Genomic DNA, 11770 nt, shown 5'->3' with positions numbered 1-11770 from the left:
GAAAGGCACCAGCTGCAGGCCCTAACCCTGGCCCTGGCCCTGCTAATTAATGCTTCGTTAGGGGTCAGCTGGGGGCCCCCACACACTATTGGTGCATCTCAGCCCAGGTTAGTGCCTGGCCATTGGCTCAGGCTAGGGGCGGGGAGGGATAGAGCTCACCCCCCCCCCCATGGCTGCAGGGAGGGGGGTCCATTCCCAGGGGCTGAGTCTGTTCAGCCAGCCCCGGGGGACCATGAGGTCCTGGCATGCAGCAGGGTCGGGAAAAGCCCCTGGCCTGGCCTGGCCCAGCGCACGACCAGTGCGGGGAGCAGGGAGCATTTCCCCCCTTTGGGGACGTCATCAAAGCACCCGGCAGTTCCAGCCCAAGCAAGGGCAGACCCATTGGCAACGTGAGGGGCTGCGGGTTGGGAGTGAGGGGCACCGGCAGGGCTGGGGGGCAGGGGGCTGTAGGTCGGGAGTGAGGGGCAGAAATTCTTGAGAACAGTATTTGTGGGAACAGCCCCAGGGCAGCAGGTGCTGCGCGTCTGCAGCCAGAGCAAGGAGGGCAGCAGGGGCCCTGTGCCGAGACTCAGGGGAGTTGGACTTTGTTCCCACCTCTGCCACAAACTGCCTGGGTGTCTGGGACGAGGTGGGAATGTTCTTAATGTTTTCTCTGAATACTGGGTGGGTGCCTCAGTTTCCTCTAGGCATTCCTTAAGTATCCAGGTGGTGGGATCAGGGGGTGTGAGTGTTGCAGAGCCCTAGGCAGGTGTGATGGGGTCTGCACAGAGAATGGCCGATACCCTGTCTCCTGGCCACTGGTGGCCTGGGCCCCTCCTCCTCTGCAGGGTTGCTGGTTCAACTCCGGCTCGAAGGCTTTCCCATGCGTAACCCTCTCTTTTTGCACAGGGGTGGCATTATTGACATAATCTGGGACCGTATAGATCATTGTGGCAACCAAGGTCCTGTCGTGGCACCAAGTCTTGTATAAAGGGGGTCAAATGAGGTGTCTCAGACAAGGTGATGGTTGGCGGGTTAGGACTGTGCTGTCTATATGTGGGTATCATTTTTGTAGTTAAAGAGATGACTATTGGCTCTGTACTGTCTGTATTTCCAATTTATGCTCTGCTTCTGGGGGACACCCCAGACACGTTGGCGTCAGCTCTGCCTAGCCTGCTCGATGGCCCATTAAGGACCATCAGCGATACAATGACCCACTGAGGGAAGGCAGACACGCCTGGGGACTCAGCAAAGGGTGCAGGGACCTGCCCATATGACTCCAAACTCCATTTTGCTGTAACTTTCCACAGTCTGAACAAAGAGGGGTTCTTACTCTTGGAGGAGACTAGAAAGGGCTGATGCCTCCTCTCCATCCTGTCTTCAGTCCTGCTTCCGACCTTTGGAGGGACTTGGCTACACTGAAGGACCCCTCCCAGCTGGGGATATGTTCTCCAGAGACTTGATTTGAACCTGCCGTTTATTCCCTCACTGCTACAAGCCTGAACCAAGGACTTTGCCATGACTGTGTGTCATTGATTCCATTTCACCCATTCTCGCTCTCGTCTCTATCCTTTTCCTTTTATGAATAAACCTTTAGATTTTAGATTCTAAAAGACTGGCAACAGTGTGATTTGTGGGTAAGATCTGATTTGTACATTGACCTGGGCCTGGGGCTTGGTCCTTTGGGATCGGGAGAACCTTTGTTCTTTTACGGGGGTGTTGGTTTTCATAACCATTCGTCCCCATACCGAGGTGCGCTGGTGGGGATACTGGGAAACTGGGGTGTCTAAGGGGATTGCTTGTGTGACTTGTGGTTAGCCAGTGGGGTGAGACCGAAGTCCTCGCTGTCTGGCTGGTTTGGTTTGCCTTGGTGGGCACAGAAACCCCAGCCTGGGGCTGTGACTGCCCTGCTTGAAGCCGTTTGTCTGGAATTGGCGCCTCTCGGGGGGGTCCTGCCAGAACCAGCCTCGTTACAACAGGGTTACAATGTCCTTCTTAAGGAGACGGTGACAGGCCATCACTCCGCTCTTCCCAAGTTGTTGTGGACTCACAGGCCTGTGTGCTCTCAGCTCCCCACAGTTTCCAGGGAGAACCCCTCGTGTATCAGCCCTTCTCGAGGTCACCGCCTCTTTGCCAGGGTCGAGCTGCAGATGCCTCCGCCCCTGGGACCACTCGCTGCAATCCCCAGGGGAACCCTGTTACTGCAAAAGTCCTTCTCTCTGGTCACACACTCCCAGGGATAACCGCCCCCCTGAAACCGCTCCTCTCTGAGCCTTCAGCACGCCTGGTCCTCGTTACCCCCCTTTGTTTTACTGCTCCCCAGTCGCTTACTGCAGGATGTTCGGTCCACGGGGTGCAGTAGATCCCACCACTGCCACCAGTTGTCACGGGGTCCCTGGGCGATGCTCTGGAACTGCTCCCTACGAAGCCAGGCAGGACTCTGGGGGAGTCTCCTCTCGGGGAGCAGCCTGTCTGCAGGACACACAGCTCACCCAGCTTCCACCTTCCTGGGTCTGACCCCGGAGCATTCAGCCTCCTCTGCCCCTCCGTGCGCTTCCCACAGCCAGTCCGCCCAGGCGGGGTCCTGGGGAAGCCAGAGGGTCCTGCCCCCCAACTCCACAGTCAGACGGGACTCTCAGCTAGCCAGTAAAACGGAAGGTTTATTAGACGACAGGAACATGGTCTAACACAGAGCTTGCAGGTGTAGAGAACGGGACCCCTCAGTCAGGTCCATCTTGGGGCCAGGGAGGCCAGAGCCCCATCTGGACCTCCCCCCATTTCCCCAGCCAGCTCCAAACAAACTCTCCAGTCCCTCCTCTGGCCTTTGTCTCTTTCCTGGGCCAGGAGTCACTTGATCTCTTTGTTCTCTAGCCCCTTCAATCGGCCCCTTTGCGGGGGGGGGGGGGGGGCAGGCCATCAGTGGCCAGGAGACAGGGTGTCGGCCAGTCTCTGTGCAGACGCCATCACACTGGCCCCCAGGGCTCTGCGACAATCACCCCCCTGATCCCACCACCTAGAGACTTAAGAAAGGCATAGGGGAAACTGAGGCACGCACCCAGTATTCAGAGAAAACATTAAGAACAGTCCCATATTGTCATAGTGGCCTTGGGCACGTCTCTGCTGGTCCCTGGGCCTCCGTTTCCTCAGCTGTAAAATGGGGACAATGATCCTCGCTTGGTCTCTTTCGACTGAGATCTTAGGGCCAGGGACTGTCTCATGCTCAGGGCCTGGGCCCGACGGGGCCCCGACCTCGGCCGGGGTTTCTAACTGCTGCTCCAGTGCACGTAGTGAGCCGTCTCGTTCGCTGCCTTGTGCAGCTCTCTGCTTGTGGGAGGGGGCGGGCGGCTCTCACACCCCCTCCACCAGGAATTTATTTCAGGCTAAAAGGCAGAACGAACCCACCTGCGCCCAGGGGATCCGTGCTGGGGCCCAGCTCAGCCGGGTTTGTGCGTCTCAGCAGGCCCCGGCCCCGCTTGGCTGGGTGACCTCGGGAAAAGCGGGGCTGCGGGTGGCCGTGCTGTGTGGGGCGTCAGGAGAGAACCGAGGGCCAGGGAGGGGGGGCGGCTGCGGAACTCCCTCTGCTTCTGCCCCCCGCAAAGCCCACGGCCTGTTTTCCAAAAGGCGGCAGGGGGCTGGAGGGGGGGCGTTAAAAACCTGATGTCCAAGCGAAATTCCATCCTGGGCACTAATTCCCTTCAGCCTCCCTGAATTTCCCCTGCAGCTTCAGCTGGATGCAGGATCCATCCTTGTAGCCATTTGCTGTTGCTGTTGAACAGTTGCAGTGTTTCACCCCAGAAGTGGCTGCATCGCAGCACTGGGTGAGAGATCCCGGTATAAACAGCCCCTGTGCCCCACCCCAGAGGGGGCTGCATCTCAGTGCAGCACAAAGGGTCCCTGCCCCAGGGCTCACCCCAGAGACAGCTGCATTCCCCGAGGCAGTGACATCGTGTGCGTGCGCATGGGGGGGGGGTGTGTGAAGGGGATCAGGCCCCATTGGGTTGAGAGGCCCAGAGAAAAGGAATGAAAGGGCCACAGGGCAGCCCCACATACAGTGAGAGGGGGTGGGGAAGAGGCGTTCAAGCAAGGAGCACAGGGGCTAGGAACCGGACACTGCAAAATGTCCCCTCCTTTGTCACGGCCTCCCTCTGCCTCTCTCTCGGCCTCCGCTCCCGCTCCGTAATATGGGGAAAGGATCCTCCCTTTGTATATAGGCTGGGAACTCGGAGGGGCCCAGACCGCATCTCCTTGTGCTGCGCAGCGCCCGGCCCCACGGGGCCCTGGTCTCGGCCGGGGCCTGGGCAGCGCTGTCAGCATAGGGCCATGAGAGGCTCACGGGAACGTGTGTTGCTTTGAGAGCAGCTCCTGACCCCCCCACCCGGAGCCAGTCCCACCCCATGCCCTGGCTGCTGGGCTCCCTTGGGACCTGGCAAGGGGCTAAGCACACCCAGGCTTGTGGGGTGAGGGAGGGCCTGGCCACTCCCAGGCAGGGCAGGTCTATGTAGAACCCAGAGGACATGGGGAGTTTCCTGCAGACATGGGGGGGCTCCCCAAGGAAACAGGGGGAGCTGGGCCTGGTTCTCTAGGGCTGAGCCCGCAGCCTCCACCTCTTCCCTCCGGACCCCTGGGAACTCAGCACCCCTCAGAACCGGGCCCTGGAGCCTGGATTTCCCAGCGCCGGCCTGGGAAAGAAGGCCACTGCCCCGGCCCTGCAGGGCATCAGGATTTCCCCTCTCTCTGAAGCAGCAGGACACACGCACCCGACAGGATACGGGGCCGGAGCGAGGGCAATTCCTGGGGCAAACCCCAGCGCCGGGCGGCTGCGATGACAGGATTTGGGGGACAAGGGGGAAACAACGCATGGACCCAAAGCTTCCAAAAACCATTTTATTGCTTGTACCGTACAAATCCGAGGGCGCAGGTGACGCGCCGTGGACAGATTTACAGAACCAAAACACTCCAGGAACTAGGAAAAGCGAGAATAGTCAGAACTCACGAACTATCTTACAGAGTGAATCAAGTATCACAGCCCGGCCTCCGGGCCGCGTGCGGCCAAAGCTTCCAACTCCAGCTTTGGAGACGTTCGTCCCCCTGTTGCTGTCGGGGAAACCCACAAGGACGTGTCAGTCTAAGTAAATGCACCTCAACTGCAGCAACTACAGACATGGGGAAAAGTTTCTGGGCCCCTCCCCGCTCTGAGCTGGGCGAAGGGAAGATGGCCGGGCTGCTCGCCGCGCCAGGCATGCCCCAGCACCCCGGCAGAGCTCACACAATCCAAGCTTGGGGACTGAGGTCAGCTCGGGGGCCACTGGCAGGAGCCGTGCCCGAGATCCCAGCGTACCAGCTGCAGGGTCTGCATCATTCATCTGAGGTGCCCATCGCGTTGGAGGTTCCCTTTGCCACAAGAGTAAAATCTCCCACCTCACCGGGTGAGAAAGCTCCTGCCCCACTGGCTGCTCGTCCATCCTCAAAGCCGGGCGGATGCCGGGCTGGCCACAGACCAGGGCAGAGAAGCGCTCTCAACGGGAGCCGTGTCCTGGGACAGCCCCTGCCAGCCGGGGAGGGGCAGCCGTTCACCCCTGGATGCTTGGTGAGGCACAGAAGGGCACTGGATGGGCAGCAAGCCCAGTAATGCTGGTGGGAGGGAAGGACTCAGCAGCCCAGCCCCTGAGCCAGGTGAATCAACACGAAATTCCAGCGACTCAGCAAGCGAAAGGCCAAATGGACATTAAGGCTCTAAAGCTCTGCGAGAAAAAGCCACAGCACCGTGCCCGGGGAGCCGGCAATCTGGCCAGACGGGCAACCCGGGCGGCCACGTGGGTTTTAAATTAAAGCTTTGCTAGGGTCCCACCTGGCTCCCTGACAAACGCAGCGTGAAATACACAGCCCAAGCAACGAAGCACTTTGACAGCATCTACAAATGCTGCTCCACCCAGGCGAGAGCCAGGCCGCGCCGCCCGACCAGCAGCCCGTGGTCTGCGTGTGCTCGGTGTGGGGCTGACGCGCTGCTCCCCAGATGCGGGGCCCCAGGAGGTTCTCAGCGGCCAGCTGAGCTCTGCACATGCAGAAGGGGCCTTTCTCCAGAGAGGAAATTGCCGGCCACTCACGCACGGGCCTGACACAGTCTGGGAAGGCCCAGGGAGGTTCGGAGAGCTGGGCTGGTGGTTAAAGGCACCGGACTGGGAGACGGGGGTTTCCTCCGCAGCTGTGTAAGCCTGGGGGAGTTCCCAGGTCCCTGGCCATACAAGGGGGATAAACCTTCTGCTGGGACCCCGGGGACAACATTGACCCTGGGGGCCCTGCTCTCCAGGCACTCGTTTGCTTTCCCCTCCCCGAGCCCAGCTGCGGCCAGGAGCAGACCCCATCGCAGGGGGGACGACGAGCTTCTCTCCAGGGGAGCCAAGGCACACCACCAGCTCCTCCGTTCAGCCTGGGCCCCCCTGCAGGGAAGTTCCCAGACGAACTCCAGCCAGCGGCTCTGGCCACTCAGGGCCACCTCCCGTGCTGCGGGTCCCCTGCCAGAGCCCTGGGCTGCGGGAGGAGACAGACCAGTGCTGCCAAGACTCTCGGGCGCACCCTGAGCGAGCGGGGGAAACCTGCCCAACCCCCCGTGCCAGCATTGCCAGGGGTGCGTCACAGGCTGGGACAGGTCACGAGACCCGTCCCCCCTCCTCTCTCGGGGCTGAGGCTGCACCAGGCTCGGAGCGCAAAGAGCCTGAGCCTCAAATTCAGCCCAGCTAACTGCGGGCGGGCGCCACAGCCAGGGACGGGAGGGTTAAGGGGAAGTTGCAGCAGGGTAGGGCGCCGTATGAGCCCTGTGGACCCCCTCACTGAGTAGCCCCAGATCCCGCAGCCTCAGCCCGGGCTCAGGCCTGCGGCTACCTGCTCCCCTGCTGAGGGTGCCTGTCCGGGGTGGCAGCTGAGCAGCGGGGAGTCTTTCTCCCAAATCCCAGCCAGGCTGCACGGCCGGCTGCGGCTCTTGGGACGAGGCTCCCGCCCTCCCTAAGAAATTCAGAGACTTCAGCGAGGAGCAGCTGGAGAGGACCGGGACCCAGATCGGCGCTGGCTCGGACACTGGTAAAGGCGGCAGAAATACTCAAGAGCTTAAAAATTAGGAGCTGGCAAGCATGCCGAGCTCCGAGGCGGCAATCCCGGGGCCTGACCTTGCACAGCAGGAAGAGCTAAGCTGAGTACTTGGGGCATCTGTACCGAGAGCCCTGGCCCCCCATCCCTCAAATCAGGCATAATCGGCTAAATACCAAAACACGAGGCCACGTGGTGTCCTGGCCGTCAGCCATTCACCAGTGCGTCCATTGCCTGCAAGGGAACGGCACCATGGGGAACGAACCCCCAGAATTAACGGCTAACCGGCTGACCTAAGTAAAAATCTTGGGGAAAGAGACCCCACACACCAGGGACGCAGCCCAGCTTGGGCACCAGAGCAGGCGAGAATATCCCATCAAAACGTGTCTAACTGAAAAACTGCCAGGCCAGGCTCTCGGTCCAAGCGGCTGCAGACCCCCCGGAGTCAGGGTCCCCCCGCCACGCACCCTGAGGTCACCTCACCCGCACAACGTGGCTGTAACCTGCACCCCAGGTGCATCGGCAGCCTCAAGGCCATGCAGCTCGGATGGCTCTCTGCCTCTGGGCTAGGGGTTGCGATTTCCGGCCCAGGCGAAGCTCAGAGACACTGGCTCAGAGACGCTGGGCAGGGAGACCCGCTGTGGCTCTGGGATGCCGGGAGGAGCAGAAGGCAGCTGCTCCCCCTGCCCCTCAAAGCTGCAGATGGTTTCAGAGCATTTGAGTCTGACACACGCGGTCCGGCAGCTTAGTGACAATGGGAAAGAGCGCTCAGCTCCCGCGACTCGTAACTTTCTCTGTCCAGTCTCCGCTGCCCGATGCACTCCGCCCAGGAGCTGGCGCTGGGAGGGACAGGCGGAGCAGCGCTCCCCAGCCCCTCGGCAGTGTCCACGACAGCCCAGGGTGTGTCCGAATGGGGAAACGGGGCCTTTGGCGTGTGCTGTGGGAAAAGATTAGCCCGAAGTCTGGGGGCTGAGCCGGCGGGCGAGGGGCTCACAGGAGCTGCGGAGGAAGGCGCGTCTCCGGCCGAGCGCTGCAGCGTTTATTAGCTGCCTGGTCGTTCTGTGTAAAATCCTGCCGCACGCAGGGTGTGAAGGGACCGCAGCACCGAGCGCACCGACTTCTGGCTTTAAGGCAGCTTTGAAGAAAAACATTATTGCTTTTACAACCGTGCGTGTCGGACACAGGTACCGCCGTGGGCTGGGGTTGGCTTTCCTCCGGCAAGAACCCCCTCCCTTCCTGACATGCCACTTCCCCATGGAAAGGGCCGGCTTCTTCCTTAGTGCTCTTGTGCCGTGGGAGCCCTGCTGAATCTCCAAGTGCCCACCAGACTCCCTCCCCCCGCCTGCCCGCAGAGATCCACATGGCTCCAGCTGGTGCCCCTTTCCCAGCAGGTGTAAGGAAGGGCTGCAAAGATGTAACAGGCAGAAGAGAAAACAGGAACCAGGAACCCAACCCTGGGGCTGGCGAGCCAGTGTTCCTCGCTGCACTGGAGCAATGAAGTAAACAGCAGCCCTTGGGGTGAGGGCCAACCCGCCGGGCTCTCGGCCTGCTCGGAGGGTTTACTGTGCGTCCCAGCGGAGATTCCGAGTGGCGTCTTACGTCACGTCCACACAGAGTCGCTCTCCGTGACCAACAGAAATCTCTGGACAGAACGGGCGTCATTCCTTGCAAGTCAGTTTCGATTCCGCAGGATTCCTCTCCAAGAACCTCTCTCCTGGTCTTTGTTTTTTAGGTTATGGCTAGCTGACAACCCGGCTCGCTGGGCCCTTGGACGCTGGAGGAAGGCTGAGAGAGGGGCTGTCTCGTGGGGTGGGGTGTCTTTAAAAGCTGTAAGCACTTCTAGGAGTTTAAAAATAAAAGCAACCCCATGGTACTGAACCAGCCAGGGCTTGGAGCTGCTCAGAGCCACGGAGCAAGAGCACTTCCTTCCTTTCCACACAGCTCGAAACGGGGAGCTAGTGTCTCCCCGCTCGCCTGGTGGTGTGATGCCAACCTGGCTGAGTTTCAAACAGCTGGGGCGGCTGCCCTGCAGCCTCTGGGGGCCGGGCTAGTGTGTGACCAGATTGCTGGAGAGAAATCCAAGGAACAAAACCAACAAGTTCTCCCGTGCTCGGAGCCCAAGTCTCTGCCTGCCACCGCCTATTCTCGGATGCTGGCGGAGTAGGAGAACTGGGGGAAGTGCGTCCGCTGATCGGCCTCCAGGGAGTCCATGCTGTCATCTGCAGACAGAGAGAGAAGCGGCTTATGTGGGGGTGGGGGTGGGTCTCCAAGCACCACAGGGAGTTGGGAGCACAGGTGGCCTTCAACAGGACTCATGCTCCTAAACCCCTTGGATGCTTCCAAAAATCGCCTAAAGAGAGCCTGTGCAACCCGAGATGCCCAAGAGTTGGGCTACGTGGTGTTCTCTCTGCCTCCTTCCCACCAAGAGAAAACCAGGGGCCCGGTGGGCTGGAACCGTGGAGGCTTGCTCCCAACTCCCAGCTCCCAGGCTGGGTCCCAGTCTACACTGGGGACCACCGTTCCCTTCTCCCTCCGCAAGCGGCTCTCGCCATGTGTCTGATCAGCACACGACAATACAAGGCCCTGGATCTGGGCTGGTCCTTGTGAGTGCTCCCAGAGTACGTGATCAAACCCTGCGTCCTGGGGTCTTTCAGCCGACATCCCTCCACGGATATCAGACACGCCGCGTACAGCCCCGCGCACTCTGACCCTAGGGCAGTGCTGACGTCCTCACTACACAGTGCGGTGCCATGAGACAGTGGGTAGAGCTCAGGAATCCTGGCTCCCGGTCCTGTGCTTAGGCCACTAGACCAGCCAGGCTTCCCCTGCTTTCTGTGCTGGGTGGGGTGGAGCTCCCCACATTTCAGCCCCTCCCCAGAGCCCAGCGCAGCCAGCTCAGTCATACTCACATCGGTCAGGAGGCGTGATGGTGATCGACTGCGCTGTGAACTCGTCGTCAAAGTATCGCGTGTCGATTTCAGATGTCACTTGGGGCTTAAACGGCGGGACGAGCTGTGGAGCAAGAGAGGCTGACATCAGTAACAGGGAACGCCCACTGGCTCCCACCCTCCCCAGCACGGCAGCACGGCTGGGTCTGCGCCTGCCACCGAAACCATCCCTTCGGCTGCATTCCAGGGCCCAGCTACACCTCAGCTCACATCAGCCCCACGTGGACGCTCGCACGTCTGCTGAATGGCAGCGTCAGCCAACCTGTTACACCGAGCGACGCCGCTCGCCATCTGAAACCAGCCCAGGGACTGAGTCGATTTCCACTCACCCCGTGAGCTAATCCCGTGCAGCTCCACCTAGACCAACCCAAGAGAGGTCGCTGAGCAGTGACGCCTGCCTGCCATGTGAAGGGAGGTTCCCGCGAAAAGCAGGGCTGGCTTTAGACACAGCTCCAACCCCTCCTTCCCCGGGTCTGCAAACCGATCACTGCAGCTCTGAACTAAGGCACGAGAAGCCGTGCAACTGAGCGGCCTAGGCCCTCACCCCGCGCCCACGCGGGGGTGTATCATGAGCTCTGCTCTGTGCTGATCAGGTGTTAGCGAAGGGTGGGTTTTGCACAGCCTCACACGTACACTCAGTGGCAGCGGGCTGTTCTGAGAACTCTTCAGATAAGTGGTTCAGGGGATGAGAAAAAACCCAGGACCTCCACAGCAAAGAGGGTTCCCCCCTCTTACCTTCTTCTGAACCACGTCTTGCCAGTTGATGGCTGTGAAGAAGCGGTGCTCCATCACCTCCTTGGCGTCGTTTGGCCCTCCTCCTAGCCTGGAGACACAGAGCATCCTTACTCCCTGGCGCTCGCTCCAGGGCCTGGGCTACTTGCACTGGTTTCCAGGTGCGATTTTAAATCCATTTAGTCAGATGGTGCCAAAGGTCAGGGAGCCCCTTGTAAATCCACAGGATCCTGGCATGTATCGATCAGCAACACCGAAACCAGCGCGTCTACCTAGACCCTCAGCCTGGTCCCGCTGGACCTTCTGTGTCTAGACTCCTAGAGTCCGAGGCCAGCGGGGACCACTGTGATCAGCTAGTCTGACCCCCTCCAACCCAGGCCAGAGACCTGCCCAGAGAAGGCCCTAGAAGCTTTAACCCAGGTTCTCCTGGACAGGAGACCGAGGACACTTCGCCTCTGGTCTGCACCTGCCATGGGGGATCTCCCGGTGCTTTCCCAGCCCTGACCGTCTCCACAGCGACCGACGCACCTGCCGTGGAGCAGCTGCCACCCCCGGAAGAAAGCCAGTGAGAGCTGGCGCCATGGGACCAGCTTGGGCCCAGCGAGCCCCTGGGTGCATGTGTCCAGCACCCACCCACCTCTGCTTGGGGTCCTTCTTGAGCAGCCCGGCCAGCAGGGCCTTGGCCTCGGGGCTCAGGGTGCGGGGGAAGCGGATCTCCTCCATGAGGATCAGCTCAAAGAGCCGCTCGTGGTCCTGGTTGTAGAAGGGGAGGCGGCCGCACATCATCTCGTACATGACGACGCCCAGCCCCCACCAGTCCACAGCCCGCCCGTAGTCATTGTCCTCCAGCACCTGTGCGGGGAAAAGGGGGGGCTTGTGAGCTGCGGAGAGGAGTCCAGCCACTAGCCCCCCTCCCCTCCCAGAGCCGGGAGAGAACCCAGGAGTCCTGGCTCCCAGCCCCCTGCTCTAAACACACTAATCCACCTAGGCAGAGGGTTTTCCTCGTCAGCTTTGTTTCTACCTTAGAGTGG

At 60.7% G+C, this 11770-nt stretch overlaps 1 protein-coding gene across 3 annotated transcripts in view; it reads right to left on the bottom strand.

Moving 5' to 3' along the window:
* Positions 1–4849: 4849 nt before the first annotated feature.
* Positions 4850–11770, bottom strand: part of AKT2 (AKT serine/threonine kinase 2) — a 32903-nt gene continuing 25982 nt past the window's right edge. For all 3 annotated transcript variants that reach the window (XM_084612623.1, XM_084612624.1, XM_084612622.1), the window contains 4 exons: positions 11377–11591; positions 10743–10830; positions 9969–10071; positions 4850–9278 (listed from right to left, as the gene is read on the bottom strand). In XM_084612623.1, coding sequence (XP_084468749.1) covers positions 9199–9278; positions 9969–10071; positions 10743–10830; positions 11377–11591 — 486 coding nt within the window. In that variant the 3' untranslated portion in view covers positions 4850–9198. The remainder of the gene's footprint in view (positions 9279–9968; positions 10072–10742; positions 10831–11376; positions 11592–11770) is intronic.

The sequence above is a fragment of the Lepidochelys olivacea genome (assembly GCF_965140295.1).
Source record: "Lepidochelys olivacea isolate rLepOli2 genome assembly, chromosome: 23".
NCBI classification, from domain to species: Eukaryota; Metazoa; Chordata; order Testudines; family Cheloniidae; genus Lepidochelys; species Lepidochelys olivacea.
Note: the sequence above shows the minus strand (reverse complement) of the source record. Positions and strands in the feature narration are given on the sequence as shown.